We start from the raw sequence: 17,280 nt of genomic DNA on the forward strand, positions 1-17,280 counted from the left end.
CTCCAACCAAATGTTCACCTTGAAACATCCACCATATAGGAAAACAGAGGTAATTGACTCATTTAAAAGTACTTGAACAAAATAAACGCTGCATCACTTTTAAACTCAGTGACTTGAAACCCTAGAACTCTGTTTACTTCTTTGCGACAGTGCCTCAGATCAACATTTCCTCGTCACACCCTGTCACCCTCACGCCTCGGCGGACATCAGACGTCCTGTATTAATTATAGCTATACCGAGCTGCCCCACTGTCTTGCGAGAGATGTGGCAGTGCTGAAATTTCTTCTATTTATAGTAGGAGTTCATTCTAGGGTGGTGGAAATGAGTACAGAATGGAAAAAAGGTTTGGTCGGTTACATGTTCAGAAGGGAGTTTCCTTACCTTCTATGGATGGGGCCTGGTCCTGGGCGGCATAGAGCATCTCCTTGAAAGCCTATGTCAAAAAAATAGACACGGTAATGATGAGATCACAAGTCTAATGGTACAGGTCAATAGGGCAATGTTGTACAGAAGTCTTACATAGCCTATTAAGGCAACTTGTCTTGACAAAGAGAGTTGACTTGGGTGGATATGTAGGCTAATTGAGGTTATTTCAAACATTGTTCTAGCATGTAATAAGGGCATTGTTGTTTCTTTAAACATGAATATTAAAATATTGAAATGATGACTTTCAGTTCTTTGGGAATATGGTTACCTACTTCTCTTAGCATGTCATTAACCTTGCAGATAATGAAAAACATTGGACAATTATGCATAGTCTAATTCCAGAATCTTCTGGCTGTGAAAACATATAACTTTATTCCCTACGGTCCCTGATAGATTCTTCTATAGGGCTGTCTCAGATTCTTCTATAGGGCTGTCTCAGTATTTTGAATGTATTTTATTTTATGACAGTAAGGTTTAATCTCAGTAATTGATTTAGTTTTATTAATTCGAGAACTGTTTCCTTTTTAATTATGTCAGCATGTTTGCTGTAAAAGTAAATCAGTTTCTACCTGAAATTACAGTAATATTAAACTATAAATAAAATAAAAAAAGATTTTTTTTTACATATAGACTAATTTTGTCAGGTAAATTAAAATGTGCTTGATGGACTAAATTAATTGGTTTTAGTCATGTTAAAATATAATTTGATATGTTTAAATAAATGTAATATATTTTACATAAATACATCATGTTAATATAGTCTATCAAGCAAATGTTTATTTACCTGACAAAACCCTTCTTTATATAATAAAATAAGATCTATCGGGATTTAGTCAACGTAAACATTTAACACACGGGATGAAACATTATCTGGCAATTTACTACACAAACTGCTGTCCATGCAGGGATGTGCTCAGTCAATATATAGCATAGATTGAAATGCATATCTAGACACAACAAAAGACAAATCACAATCAAGAACATTTATTTGCTTAGCAGACATCCTTCGTTTAAGCTAATCGGCAACCAAAGCCAATTAACATAGGGCTGTACAGATGCTGTGAACACTTCTTTTCAATATAAAAAATCTCACACTCAAGGCCAAAGCCTGGCCAGTGTGTCAACCAATGAGATAAGAGAATCGTCAAGATGGCGACATTGCCATGGCAATGGTGCTGATGACACAAATGTTAGATGTGCTCTATAGAGTATTCAATTATACAACCAAAGACTGTAACCAGGATACATTTGCACAATACATCTGCCCATCCTCCAGAAATATTTGTGCATGAATTTGTGTGTGGTTTGGGCAGATCTTTGCGTCCAGCGAGCCTGACAGCAGATGTCATCCCAGTGGGAGAGGGAGCCCAAGTCCCTGTGTGTATATGTGTTTGTGTGTGTAAGTGTGTGTCAGTGCATGTGTGAACAGCAGGTCTGTGAAGTCAGCCAGCAAGATCCATAGCATAAATCCCAGCCAGTAAGCAGAAATATAGAGTATGCATGCTCAAAACAAGCTATACTATGTATTTGGTAAAGCAAGTATCACTGGAACTATCACTCCAGGTAACATTGTTAGTTTTAGTGATTTATTCCTATAAACCCTTTAAATGAAAAAAATTTGCCTCCCAAAATCTGACTTGTACTGTTGTGCTACACACGTGAATTTTACCTCAAATTGGACTAATATTTTCCACCAGAGGACAATAAATCAGGAGAAATTAATCTTACAGATGTACATTAATGGAAGTAGGGGTGAATGATATACTGCTAAACACAATTAACCAGTAGAAATCTTTTAACTGGTAGAGATTTTGGACTGCTCTTTCTATCACTGTTACAAACTGACACAATGTTGCTGTGTTACATGGGCACAAAACGTATTGTTTTGAATGCATTTTAAAGCATTTTGGTTTAAAAACAAGTGATTTTAACCAGTGAAATGCAATCAGCAGCGAAAAATAACTCATTTTGGTTTCATCTGAGAGTCATGCGCACATGAAGATGGTGCTCATAGGATGTGGGAGTATTGAACAGATTTTATTTTTGATAGGCCTTAAATGGTTAAATGCACTATCATGACGGTGTCTTTCATACTTTTCTGTACCTTGACAGTGTAAGTTACTTGGCAGAAGGCCGTTTTTTTATCCAAAGTAAACAAAGCTTTTACGGGTTTGGAACGACATGGAGGTATGTGATTAATGACAACATTTTCATTTTGGGGTGGAGTATCCCTTTAAGTGAGAGCAAACAGCTGAGAAAGAAAACACACATGTAACAGTATTTTGGATCTGGGCAGATCTTAAAGCGACAGCAGTCTAATATTCCTCCTTTCTGTCATTCATGTTAATCAAACAACAAAAGAGAAAATCTTTCACTTCTCTTGACTAAATCTCTTTTGTAACTTTAGTAAGAAGAATATGCTTAATTTACAAAGTGAAGAATATGCAGTGTTTATACAGTAGATACATTAGAGTGTATGTAGCATTTCTTATTTATTTGTTTTACTTTAGTTTTTTTGTCCTATTGCTTGTAACTAGTTTCTTATTCTTATTTAATCTCAGACAGTTGTCTTCAGTGAGTCTTCAGTTTACTTACATTTGTGATATTGACATTGGTGACAATTATGAAATTTCAATGGTACCAAAATTGCTCATATAATAAATTCCTTATTTAAAGCAAAAATAAATATATCATGAAATATATTGTTACAGTGAAATAAATTTACTCCTATCGTGAAATAAGATTTTGGTTATATGCTTATTTAAAGACAGTGTTTAAAGCAAAAAAAAAAACTACTGTATATCGCGATGTTGTTACAATTAAATACAATTACTCATATCATGATATAAGATTTTGGGCATATCGCCCACCCCTAAAAGGAAGGATCCAAGCCCTGATTAGGGATCACAAATACTTGGTTGACTCCTTTCATTTTGCACTCCGCAAAAACAATGCCCTATAGCAACTGCTTAGAACAGAGTAGCAACCACATAGCAAAACACTACGAACCTCTCGGAATATTTAACAACTTCACAGCAACACCTAAGAAACTGCCAAGAGCAACATGGCAACCACACAGAAAACCACTCTGAACACTGGATAGATAGAATCACCAAAGTAGCAACCACCCAAAAAACCCTAACAACCAGCTACTTTTAGAACACTTAGGAAATGCATATCAACACTACAACCACCCACAACACCTTACCATTCACACACACACACACAAAAAAATAATAATAATAATAATTTTTAAATAAATTTTATTATAAATATTTTTTAATTATAGTTTTGCTTTTCTATAATTAATCAGAAATTAATGAAAAGATTAAAATAATCAGTATTGACCTTAGATGATTCTCCTGATGACGTTGTTTCAATTAAAACATGACATTGCTAAATATACAGTACAGACCAAAAGTTTGGACACACCTTCTCATTCAAAGAGTTTTCTTTATTTTAATGACTATGAAAATTGTAGAGTCACACTGAAGACATCAAGTGCTATTTGACCAAGAAGGACAGTGATGGGGTGCTGCGCCAGATGACCTGGCCTCCACAGTCACCGGACCTGAACCCAATCCAGATGGTTTGGGGTGAGCTGGACCGCAGACAGAAGGCAAAAGGACCAACAAGTGCTAAGCATCTCTCGGGGACTCCTTCAAGACTGTTGGAAGACCATTTCAGGTGACTACCTCTTGAAGCTCATCAAGAGAATGCCAAGAGTGTGCAAAGCAGTAATCAAAGCAAAAGGTGCCTACTTTGAAGAACCTACAATATGACATATTTTCAGTTGTTCCACACTTTTTTGTTATGTATATAATTCCACATATAATTCCACATGTGTTAATTCATAGTTTTGATTCCTTCAGTGTGACTCTACAATTTTCGTAGTCATGAAAATAAAGAAAACTCTTTGAATGAGAACGTGTCCAAACGTTTGGTTTGTACTGTATATTCCTAGTCAGCCTTAAAATAAGATACTAAAGCTACTTAAAATGCACATGGCGGAGTGTGAGACCTCATTAATGTATCACTCAATCAGTTTGTCAATTTATCAACTGGGAGACTAAATGTGTCATCAACCTTCTTTCACCCTTCTATTATTGTAATCTTCTTTCCACTTTAGCATGTAAATCACTCAATGTGTCTATATTTTCAAGGTCGGTTGTTGTTTAGATGTTATGTGAAGTATTCAACAATACACACATTGCATTGTTCAAAGTTTGAAGGAAAGGACTAATAAGGAAGCTTGTCGCTTTCTTAAGAAGTCCATTTTTTATAAGCTTCCTAAAATCAGTTTATGGGCTCAGTTTTATTGCGTAGAGCCTGTGGGGCTGCTTCCCATTGACTTTCTATGGTACTGTCAGCAGCAGGCAGCAAAGCAATAGATGAGCAAAGACCGAGTCCATCTAGTAATCATGACATACCTGCTCACCGAGGGACTTCAATGACAAACAATAATAAATTCTTTTCTTTGGGATACACTCCATAGGACAGAGCTGCAATGGATCATATTGTATTGAATGTAGCTAAAAAAAATGTTTGTCTTCATCTTGCCAAGATAAAATCAAAGCCTAGACTTCCACTTCTGCACAATCTATCACCGCATGTAAAGAATGGATCCAGACAGTTCATTGATAAGGCTGTACAGTGCTGGAAAATATATTGATAATCATATATCTCTGTCATGTAAATTGTTTATATACAGCTTGCATATCCATATAACATTCCCTGTTAATATCAAATGACAGGTTGATCATTATGAATAAAAAAGTCCTTTGTCTTGTCCTGGACAGATCAAGCTGGAATCTCACTGCAGTCCATTCACACATGCAAACTGGCACATGAGGCTAGTAGTAAGTGAGGTTTGACAATGAAAGTCCACCCAAAGATGACAGAGATTAATCAATCTTAGATGCAACAGATATAAAGCACATGAGAATATCTGCAACAGATGCATCTATTTTCTATTAAACTGTCCAAATTAAACAATCTGTCAAACTATGTAAAAAATAAAATTTACTACCATGATTCTTTATAGGCAATCACTGCAATTTTCTTGGATAAATGTGTTTTGTTCAGTTTTTCCAACAGTTCATGTTTGTCTGGGTTCTGTGTCTGATTACGGATTCGGTGCTCCAGACAAAGGATTTCTCCTCCTTTGCGCCCAAGACGGCTGCTCAAGCTCTGACCATCCACCATCACACAACAAATACCATTGATTTATTGTCAATGGTGCAGTCAATAATTTTACAACACAGAAACAATCAATAAACCAAAATACGATTAAAATCATTCTTAAAAACATTCATTATTCAACAGTTTGAATGATCAGTCCAACATTTTCCAGCTACTGTTTAGAGGTCAGTAAAAACAGTACTAAAACAGTATTAAAATATATAATAATTTCTGTTTCCCACAGACTAACACTCTTTGTGTGGCGGCACTTCCCCTGGGGGAAATATACATGTATATAATGTAAATTAGGGCTGTCACTTTTTATTCTATATTCGAATATGCATTCGAACATGACGTGAAATATCCGTAATCAAACTATAAATAAAATATCCGGTTTTTAAAATGCCATGTGTAGCGCATTTTTTACAGTCTATGATTAGACCGTTTAATTTTTACGTTACTGCAAGCGATTTTCAGCAGGTTGGTGGTGTCACGTAGATATTTGAATATATTCGAATACATTGCATGATATTCAATATCCGTTCTAATTAGATTTTTCTCAAAAGTGACAGCCCTAATGTAAATATAAAACAGCAGACGGGCTAATTGAAAATGCTAATTCATTCTCTGCCAGCAGGAGGCACTTTAAGAGCAAAAGAAACAGTGGTTTGTAGCTGTAATCAAAAAAGTGCTATGCTCATGAACGCTAACTTATTAGACATTATAGGAAAGATGAAATTAAAATGACATCAAAACTTTTTGCAAGACAATCGGTTCCCTTTAAAAAAAGACACATTTATATAAAAACACTTGTGCAGCATTTTGATTTTAAAATATACAGTGCTCTTGTTTATTCAATATAGTCAAAGCATTTTGGAAAATCTATTTGTGTCGGTCAGTGTTGATACTGTGACGGAAACACCACAAATAAATCAATACATGGCAAATAATAATAATTTCTGAACAGTAATATCTTAAAGAAGGTTTTTCCTAATTATACTTTTTTTTAAGTGGAATTACATTGTACTGAAGCAGTGCCTTGATAGTGGTGCATGTTATATATTTAGCGATGGATATAGCATGAATCTCTCGGAGCTCTTTCCTTTGTTCATAATTCATAAAACTAATGGGGGTTGAAAACCTTGGAAGCCATGGACTGCAGACGTGTCAAACCTTTTGTAAATGAAGAAAAGGAAGTGCATTTAAACCTACCTTATATAGTGGGAAATTAATATAAATATCTGCCATGTCTATTTATTAAGAAGAATCAGAGATCATGACTATTGCATATATTATATGCTGTTGTATCAAACCTCATTCTAAAATTTAATAAAAAAAAAAAAAGAAAAAATTTTTATTGAAGAAATAATTTGAACTCCTACACTCAGCAAATTAATTGCTGCAGACATAAAGTGGGTGAGCAAACTAATTGCTTTAAATGACCTTTCTGGCTCAATCCCAAAAAAGTAAAATTTAAGAAAGAATTTAGGTGAGTTTACGTAATGTAACTTTATAATTCTGTTATATTAAAACAGAAAAGAATATATCGATTTTTAAGGTGATTTCTCTTTCTTTGTCCCAAATGTGCAGGCAGGTGTTTGACAACGCTCCAGATGCACTCCAGATTCTGAGAGTGTCGAGAAACAAAAATAAAAATCACTATTATCCGAAATATAAAAAAGGAAAATACTAATAAATACATTTAAACATAAAAAATGTCTGGATGTAAAAGCTGCCAATGGTTCCCTCATTAATAAATATCAAAGAACATGAATAGACAAATGATGTATATGATGCATACTATATTATCATATTGCATGTTTCAATGGCAAATTATTCAGCAGAGACATTATTGTTTCACTTTAGCTATGATACATTTTTTTTTCTTTTATAAATATAGATCATATTACTTAGCAATTTAAACAATATTTCATAGCTTGCACAATACTCAAAACTACAAGCTGTTCGAATCAAATAACCCGCTTAAGTTTTGCTCATATTGGTACCTCCGAGTTGCTTCAAAATCTCTGGGACGCAACTAACGTTATAGACTACATGCACCAAAAAAGAAAAAAAAAAAAAAAAAGAAAAAAAAACTTAAATAAATCTCTTACCTCGTACTGAATATATTGTTTCCTCCATTCTGGAGTAATATGGGCAGACAGGTGCTCCGCAAACTTCATGCTGGCGGAGCAGATATCCACAGTAGGACTATAATAATATCCTCGGCTCGGGCAGCGTCTTCTTTTGGGGCTTTTGTTATTTCTGTCACTAAGTTACAGAGCCGCACGCGCTGTCTAAATCCTGTCCGGTCTATCACAGTCCAATATCCCCCGGTCCCACATATTACCCCGTTCAAAGTGAAACGCGCCACAAAAATTACTAAAAGGAACCTTCTTCTACTTCCCAAAACATGTGCCTAAATGACAGCGCTACAGCCCCGGTGCGGGCGTCTCTGGGAGGGACTCTCTGGGCGTCTGAAGTAGCTGCTGTCCGCCATCAGCGTGCACTGAGCGAAAGACGTGTGTGCGTCACAGCGCGCCGTGAGGTGCTTTTAGAAAAAAGCTGCTTGTGATTAATCTTATCATGCTTTTTTGTTTTAATATTTACAAATAAAAGTACATATTATTTTTTTTACATATTATGTTTTTAGATACATTTCTATTATTAATGTAAATTTCTATTGATTTTTCTTTTAATTAAAAAAGTGTAAAAAAAAAGGTGTTTTGTAATAATAATATTATTGCATATAAATCGTAATATATATTATCTAACACATAATTTATTACCCCATTTATTACTAATTCGTTATTTTTACTGTGTTGTCAGACGTATGTAGCCTACCCTATCTGGTCTACAATGATTTTTACCAGGCCAGAAGGAAACAAGTAACAGTAAACTTTGAAAAAGTAATCCTATATACATACACACACACGCACGCACGCACGCACACACACACACACACACACACACACACACACACACACACACACACACACATATATATATATATATATATATATATATATATATATATATATATAATTTTCTTTTATTTGCCAATTAATCTCATTATGAGCTTGACTGGCCAATTCTGTGCTGACAACTACTGACAAGCTTTTTGTGGAAGCTCTGTATTGCAAAACTTATCGTTAGACATTATTAGTTAAAAGAGCATGCTACTATCAAAGGGAACAACAGTCTTCCCAAATATTAAATCTGTTGTATATGCTATCAAACTGATGGATATTAATCAGGATTAAATGTCATTAATGATTTAAGTTTAGTGCAAAACAAAATAAAGTTAAAATAGCCATCCAGCAGTCCTTCTGAGCCCTTGACTCTAGTTTATGTAGAATCTGCTTGCTTACATTTAACTGATAGACTGCTTGCTGACTCAAGGCTATAGAGAACTGATTTATGCCCCTTAAGAGGCCTGCATTCCTGCTTTATGTTGTTATATTTTAGAACACCGTGGTGGCACTTAGCTTCTGGGCAACATAGCGAAGTATAAATAAAATATTTTGGACTACTACTACACTCCAGGCTTAATCACTCTGAGTATTTGGTCAGAAATAAATTTTAAAAAGCGGGAACTGTGTATAGAACACTGCTGAATATGTATAAAATGGAAAGTGGGACGCGTAGTACCGAGATTCGCTCAGGAAAATGTGATTTGTGTGCCATCTTGTGGACAATGTGTGTATTGTAAAATATGCGCATAAATCCCTGATAAGTGTTAATAAATTATATTAAGAAAAGAGCAAATAAGGTTTGTTGCAAACCATATCATGTAAATTACATTTTTGTATCTCTTCTGTGTTGAAATTCTTTCAAAAAAATTTAAACGAGGGCAAAATAGAATAGCATAGTGTAATATTTATTGAATCAGTACAAACATATCTAGTGATTAAATAGATAATACATATACAAGTTCTAGTATGGTAGCAATATTCCATTTCACGCATCATGCGTCTATACTGTAAAACTGGTAGGACCTAAAAACCGTTGGAACTGTTAGCATTAGTCGCAGGACCCACTCGTGCTTATTATTGTGACGTACCATTCACGGACTAATTCTCAAAACAAGCCCGACTGCATCGGATTACGGGATAACGTGCTGTAGCAGTCAACTGCCTGCGCTGTTTTTATTATAATTAAGGTAAATACTGTTGATTACCCCTATAAGGTATCTTAATTCTCTTCAATGGCGTCTAGATCTCCTTCATCCTCCCCCGACTCAGCGACGGGCTCCGGTACTGATCCAGCCCGGCCTGACACCGGAGAACCGCTCGGTGGAGGATCCGATTCGGATTCAGATTTCGGATTAGGGAAATTTGACTGTGGTGCTGGGGATACAACGCTTCGACTAGAAGGAGCCGATCTGGAGAATGAGTTTGAGGCGGCAGCGGACCGCGTCAGAGACCTCGTGCAGACCGCGAGTAGAGAGCAGCTGCTGTATCTGTACGCCAGGTTCAAACAGGTAAATCCAGCTTTCTTGTTATTGACATAGTTGATACTCTAAAGTCATAATACTTTAACATGAGATCACCTGCAAACACGATACGAAGTTTGGAGATTGTCTGGCATTTTATTAAATAGTGGCGGCTTGTATAAAGTTAGCCCAGTTTATGCAGCAACAGTAACTGTAGTGATAGTTTTTTAATAAACATTGTTACATGACTAGGTTCTGACAGATGAAGATGCCTGTTGGTTCTGGAGTATAAAACATCTATATAACTTCTATTTGGGTATTGGACAGTAATTGTCCAATTGCCCCCCCCCCCCTTAAGTAAACATGAAATATATTAGTTATTAGTTGAGATGTGGTGCTTATGTGAGTGATGCAGGTTTATGTCCAGCCAGCAACGTGTCCTTGATTTATTACCTTTTGGCTTTTTCTCTCGCTGATAAATATTATGTCGCTCTCTGCAGTCTGTTAAAAAAAAAAGAAGAAGAAGAAAAAATAGATTAATTATAAATAATAAATATAGTTTTATAGTCTAAAATATTTGACATACTTTCAGTTATTGGAACAATTTGTTATTATTAAGTAAACCATAAATATATTAATAAACGTATGTTTTACAGGTCAAAGTTGGAAAGTGCAATACACCAAAACCTGGTTTCTTCGATTTCGAGGGTCAGAGAAAATGGTAAGTCTCTTAACAAGGCATGCATTTTGTGATAAATCTTGAATTTTGATTTGGACATTGCATTGTTGATGATGACATCTGATGTCTTCAAAACCTTAGTCAGTTCTTGACTAGTACTATTAATAATGTAGTTGGCTCTTATGACAAATAACTTGTGGTTTTATTTAACTGCAAGTCTTTGGATAAAATCGACTGCTTAATAAATGAATGTAAATGTAAAATCACTTTGTGTCCAGCAATATGAGCTTTTTGGGAGTTATGAACTTTAGAGTCTTTAAATCTAACAGAGTGCTTCCTGTTGACAGGTCAGCATGGAAACAGCTGGGGGACATGAGTGCGGAGCAGGCCATGCAGGAGTATGTGTCCTGTGTACATGCTCTGGATCCAGAAGGCAGCCAGAAGGTAAGGACTAGACCTACTGCAGGATGGGATGTAAAACAAGATTTTTCTTAATCTTTTGCAATTGAATAATTTGAGTTACTGAGTACTATGTGTTGATATTCACAAGTCCACAAGTTGAAAATGAAAAATTATGGAAAACAGATCTACATTGTATTGTTTTGGAGAGATTTTCACTTCTTAACTTGGAGATTGACTTTTTTGTTGTTGTTGCTCTCAGGTGAAGCATAAGATTAATTAGTATGTTTTTACAATTACATATAGTAAATGGATCTGCCTTTTGGTAAACTATAGGCATTGCTCTGTAATGTTACTGAATAACATGTCCAGGAGAGGGCAGTCTCCGATTGTGCAGTTGTTGTGGCCGTGCATCCTTCTCAAACCGGTCAGCTTTTAGAAAATATCCTATTGTTTTTACAAGGATGTTGAGAATAATACTAAAATCATGTTAATAATAGTATGCAATCATGTTTAAGCATACATTTATGTTGCTATTGCAAAGCTCCACTGAGTCATGGCGCTTATATGAATGATGCAGGTTTAAGACCAGCCTGCAATGTGTTTGCAATTTATTATAGTTTTATTAAATGTCCTGTCTAATAAAAGAGGAAGAAACCAATTATACAGACCCACTCCACCTATAAATAAAATAATATCCAAATATATTCTGAGTCAAGTTTCATTTTCTCTAGCTTTAAGCTCTTCCTTTCTCTTTTGCTCTTGTAGTCCCTCCATATCTATCTTCTCTCTGCCTTTTTGCTTTTTACCCATAATCCCCATGTCAGAACAGACACATCCCTTTCACTGACAGGGCTGCAGGTAACACAATCTGACTGCCATCCAGACGGGCACAAAAGCACATAAACAAATTCCCCACCTTACAGAATGAACTGATTGTGTTAGTGTGTTAAAAGCGGGCAGGAAGCTCCATTACGAGATGGAGATATAGAGACGGGGAGGGAGGTTAGACAATAGCTTGTTCCTTCTGTTGTTCTGTGCACCTGCTGTGGAGGAACAAAAGGAAAGTGCACGAATTTACGGTATTTTAATACAAGCCTACTATTCAAGCAGAAGTGCAGATGCAGCACTTTTCTGTTCAAAACAGTAATATTTTGAAGTCATTTAATTAAAATGGCTGTATAATAGAGCTGACTGGCTGCACAAAGGAATATTAACCTATTCCTCAGTGGGCTTGAATACCCAGAGTCCTTTGCCAAATGCTGTTGTAGGGAAAAAAAGTGAATTTAACAATGTCAAAAATACAAACCTGTCTAGCGCAAGTTTAGTAGCATGTCCAGTGTCCTGCCAGTTTTCGGTCATGCTTTTGAAATGTGAAATCTGCCGTAAATGTTCTCACCCTCGGATCCTCCAAGATGCAGATGAGCTTGTTTCTTCATCAAGAAATTTTGCATTACATCACTTGCACATTAATGCATCCAAATGGATCCAAACATCTGATAAAAACATCACCATAATCAACAATTAATCCACACGACTCCAGGCCATCGGTTAATGATTCATAAAGTGAAAAGTGTTTGTTATAAAGAAATACATTCTTAAGATGATTTTAACTTCAGTTTGTTGCTTCTTGTTAAAATATGAGTCCTCTATTCATAATATTGCATTCTCTGGTTAAACAGTTGTTTTGTCTGAATCAGGAGATTCTTACAAGCACAGTTTTTCACTTCACAAGACATTTATTGATGGAATGGAGTTGTGTGGATTACTTGTGGATGTTTTTATCAGCTGTTAGGACTCTTATTATATATGATCTATTGCTGAGCAAGTGTTTCTACAAACAAACTCATCTACATCTTGAAAGGTCTGAGGTTGAGTATATTTCAAACAAATATAAATTTATGAGTGAACTACTCCTTTAAAATCTTAAAATGGATCTCTAGGCTTCATTATGAAAGTTTCCTGTTTCTTCTTTGTGTGTGACTTGATTCTTTGTCTTTCTTTCAGTCATCAGAGCAAAGAGGAGGAGAGATTCGGAGTGGATTCGGCGGGCCAGCAGTTAGCTCTCTGTACCAAGAAGAAAAGATAAGGTAACAAGTCCTGCTTATGAATATGATGATTTTATTACAATTTGCTTCAGTTTTTTTTTATTTGATCCAATGATCACTCTGGCATTAGTGTGGTGGCATAATTCATTTTCTTGCTCGTGGAACTCACATATACTAGACGCCCCGATGCTTCTTCCATTTAACAAAACTGAATTCACATGGTTTTACCTTTCTTATATGAACAGTATTAGTATGCGTGCATAGGGGGTGAAGAGGCTTCAGGAAGCGGTAGAGTTTAATTACTTTTATGATTATATAAATGATAAGAATGTAAAACGGATCCAGGCATGGATGGATGAAAGAAATATATGGAAGTATCAATGCAACAGGGGTTCGTTCCCCAAGTTGACACGTCCCAGGAGAATGTGAGTCGTTCATTGGGGACGGAAAAGCAAAGAGGCAATTAACATCCCGTTCCCCCTCCTCTCCGCTGAGCGACCCATTTCGGGCGTGACCCAATCAGACTGCCATGCAGACTGCTTCGCTGCTTTCCAATTTCCAAGCTCGGTGATTGAGAGCCCTCCTGCATATTCAGACCTCTCGTTAGCATCTGATTAAAGAGTCTTAATGGCTTCTGCATTGCCCGATTGCTAAACCAAACGACCTGTAACTCCAAGGCCATCTAATTTTTTTTTTTTTTTTTTTTTTTTTTTAGCTTAAACTCACTTGGGAAACAACAGCTGATAAGTTGAATAACCCTGTGCTTCTCCAGCAGTCAAGAATGAGGAATATTTCTCCTTTGAAGAATGCATGTTAGACGAGTTGTTCTATGAGGACGCCTTGGACAGAGATAAATCAGATTGATCTGATCTGATTGATGGGAGCAGAGGTGGCAGTTTCAGAATATCAGGCTATTTTGGAGGGCGGAGCTTTTGTGCACAAGGTGTGGCGTGTGTTTGGCTCTACCGATCACTGATCGATGGTGTTAAAGGAAAAGTTCACCCCAAAATGAAAATTGTCATTATTTACTCACTCTAATATTGTTCATACCTGTTTGACTTACTTTTTTCATGGAACATATGATATTTTCGTAACCAAAAAAAGTTTCAGGTTCCTACTGACTTCCATTGTATGTACAGAAATACATTGAAAACCCTTGGGAAATGTTTGGTGAGTAAAAGATGGCAGACTTTTCATTTTTGGGATCTCTTTTGCATGGCCTGGTGAGCATGAAAGACTCACGCTGTGTACTAAAGAGTTGTTTGTTATATTGTAATATTTGAAGCTTTTACACAGATTCACCTTTATAATCTGCATTGGAGTCTGTGTGTGAAAACATCAGCATAGATCTTTTGTTTGATCTCTCACTAGTCAGAAAATGTTGATGAAGTGGTGTGGAATGACATAGTAGCCGGTGACCTTCCCAGCATGCTCAGCGGCATCGCTGCTGCCATGTCGTTTATCAGTGGGCTATTAATCTGGTGTAAGCGTGCGCTTGTGTGCGCGTGTGTACTCGGGCTTTAGGAGCACAGGCCAGCATCAGTCTGACGAATGAGCAGTTTTATTGATTAGTTGCCCCGGGAGACGAATGATGCCCACATGGCACAAACACACTGGGTCACGGTAAGACCACAAACACTCACATATTCAGCCTTATTTACTACAGTGGAGATAAGGCCGGGATTACTGCATGCATATATAAGCATAAGCCAATTTCCATGATAACTGTGCACTTTGTTGTACCATTGCTTTTTAAAACACAAGTTTTTGAATTTGTTCAGATATGTTGGATAAACTTTCGTATTATGTACATGTATGATACAAGAGTGAAAAGTAGCTAGTTTTAAACGACTGGTCAGGACCTTCATGAATACAATAAATGATTATGAATATGTAATAACTGTGACATAGTCTGATGTTAATTTTGTGTGTTAAAAATAGATTACTTTGAATAAAATGTCCTACTCCAGTATCCATTCTGACATAGTCGTCTTTTTATTTGATACATTTTGCATATTTAACATTGAAAATAACAAAATTAAGGACAAATTAAAATACACTTAATTCATATTTAATTGATACATTTTAATATAATAATAAAAAAACTTGATATACAGGTAATTTCTTTTGTACCTTATTTGTGGAATCTGCTATAAATGTAAATGTCCTACTGTAAGTAGTTTATTGAATTTTATGTCAATTTGTAGATTAATATATTGATGTATTTTGTTCAGAATATGAAAAAAAATCTCTTTGTCACATACCTTTTGCCCTACTGTATGTATATTTGTAATATGTATTATAATTTATTTATTTTGTGTCAGTGTATTGATTCTATAACATTGACATACTCTGTACTGCACTGATTCACTCTCAGAAATCAGTTCATTTAGGTTTTCCTGGATCTCTCAGGCACAGAGGTCCCGTCCGCTGCCAGTCTCATCTGCCCTGTCCCTGTAATGACAGTGAGGGGCGGCCACACAATAGTGCTCCAAATGCAATTAATCTGCCATCCTGCATGGGCAAGAGGGGCAGGGGTAAATCTCTTAATGAGATTTCTCCAACCAACTGTACCTCATCCCCTATAACCCTTTTCTTTCTCTCTCTCTCGATCTCTCGCTCTGCCCTGCCTGGCTCGGCCCAAATGCCACAAGGTGATTAGAGAGGAAAATAATTAAAAACTGCTGTGGTGAGCTCCAGGCTCCTGAGGAATGTGCATCCACAGAGGTGGATAAGCATGTGACCATGAGACCCCTGCCAGTAACATGATTTTGGCGGCACCTGTGCACATCAGTTTTAGCACTGTTTAATCTGGCATTATCTTCCTTCTTGGGTGATCACTCAGGAATATACATTTATTGGACCTAGAATTTCTAGACTTGACAGCCCTGACCCTAGTTATGTATTATTTAAGATTAGACTATTGTGTTTCTTAATTCTTTACTGCGATTTAATGCTATTTCAAATGTTCTTTAATTGATTTCTATGAAATCTTGTAAAAGGTTTGGTGTGATCATTGCTTCACATTCTTTCAGAGCATTTTCTCTCTTGTTGTGTTTGACTTTAGGAAGAGGACAAAAACATTTTTGACTATTGCAGAGAGAACAACATCGAACATGTTCAGCAAGGCCATCAGCTCCAAGAAAGTGGACGTGAATACAAGGGATGAAGAGGTAAGCTTTTTAGTTTTTTACATTTAAGAATAAATACATTTATACATATAAAATGTTATAGAATTGTACATTTACACGTTGTATATAATTGGCCAATAATAAATTATTATTATTATCAATTATAAAAATGCAACATTTCTACAGCATTAGAAGATGATTTCTGAAGGATTATGTGACTCTGAAGACTGGAGCTTTACCATCACACAAATACATTTCATTTTAATATATATTATAAAGGAAAACTGTTTTTGCCTTTGAGCGTGACACCTTCAAAAAACATCTTACAGATAGTAGTATTATTTTCTGTATTATCTATAGTAGTATTTTGTATTATTTATTTATGTAGAACATATATGTATTTACACAAGCATAACCAAAAATATTTATCTTGTTTGACTCGGTGTGGTTTGTTGAGAAGTCAAGGAAAGTGAATTTGATGTCCCTGTTCAGTGTATAAGGGAGCCTTTGAACACTGCGTAGGGACCCAGTTAATTGAAGCACAGCTTCTCTCTTTCACCCTACTTCTGTCTCTCTCTCTATCTGTGCATTTCCAACACATCTAAAACTCCAAAAGGTCACTAGATGCACCATCCATCCGCTCAACCCATTTTTATTAATGTATCATCGTGACCAACTGGCCTGTTTCATTTCTCTCAGCACTCCAATTCTGAAAGTGGGGAAACCAGTTGGCTCACCATCAGGTCGGCCAGATGGCAGCCATTGTCAGTCCACCATTGTTTGTCCTGCTGGTGCAGTCCAACAGATTAACCTCTAGAGGCACTATTAAGTTTTAAAACCTGCTGTATTTATATACATGTATATATACCCATATTGTATTATGTATGTGTCTGCCATCTTCCCGTCTTCCACTACATGCTGCGAGGTCAGACCTGTGAGAATTGAGGCCTCGCTTCCAACCTGAAGGCCTAAACACGACAG

The 17,280-nt window shown here is 36.2% G+C and overlaps 2 protein-coding genes across 2 annotated transcripts in view; one reads left to right on the forward strand and one right to left on the reverse strand.

Moving 5' to 3' along the window:
* Nucleotides 1–8,117, reverse strand: part of LOC113078499 (xenotropic and polytropic retrovirus receptor 1 homolog) — a gene marked incomplete at its 3' end in the record, with an annotated part of 65,871 nt that extends 57,754 nt beyond the window's left edge. Inside the window, exons 1-2 of the mRNA XM_026250796.1 lie at nt 7,722–8,117; nt 382–433 (exon numbers count right to left, since the gene is read on the reverse strand). Coding sequence (XP_026106581.1) covers nt 382–433; nt 7,722–7,790 — 121 coding nt within the window. The remainder of the gene's footprint in view (nt 1–381; nt 434–7,721) is intronic.
* Nucleotides 8,118–9,659: 1,542 nt separating this feature from the next.
* LOC113078498 (acyl-CoA-binding domain-containing protein 6-like) lies at nt 9,660–16,337 on the forward strand. The gene is made up of 5 exons (XM_026250795.1): nt 9,660–10,090; nt 10,699–10,763; nt 11,069–11,165; nt 13,128–13,211; nt 16,236–16,337. Exons 1-5 carry the CDS (start codon nt 9,815–9,817, stop codon nt 16,335–16,337), a joined length of 624 nt encoding a protein of 207 aa, XP_026106580.1. The 5' UTR covers nt 9,660–9,814.
* Nucleotides 16,338–17,280: the final 943 nt, after the last annotated feature.

Source organism: Carassius auratus, unplaced genomic scaffold (genome assembly GCF_003368295.1).
Source record: "Carassius auratus strain Wakin unplaced genomic scaffold, ASM336829v1 scaf_tig00025840, whole genome shotgun sequence".
NCBI classification, from domain to species: domain Eukaryota; kingdom Metazoa; phylum Chordata; class Actinopteri; order Cypriniformes; family Cyprinidae; genus Carassius; species Carassius auratus.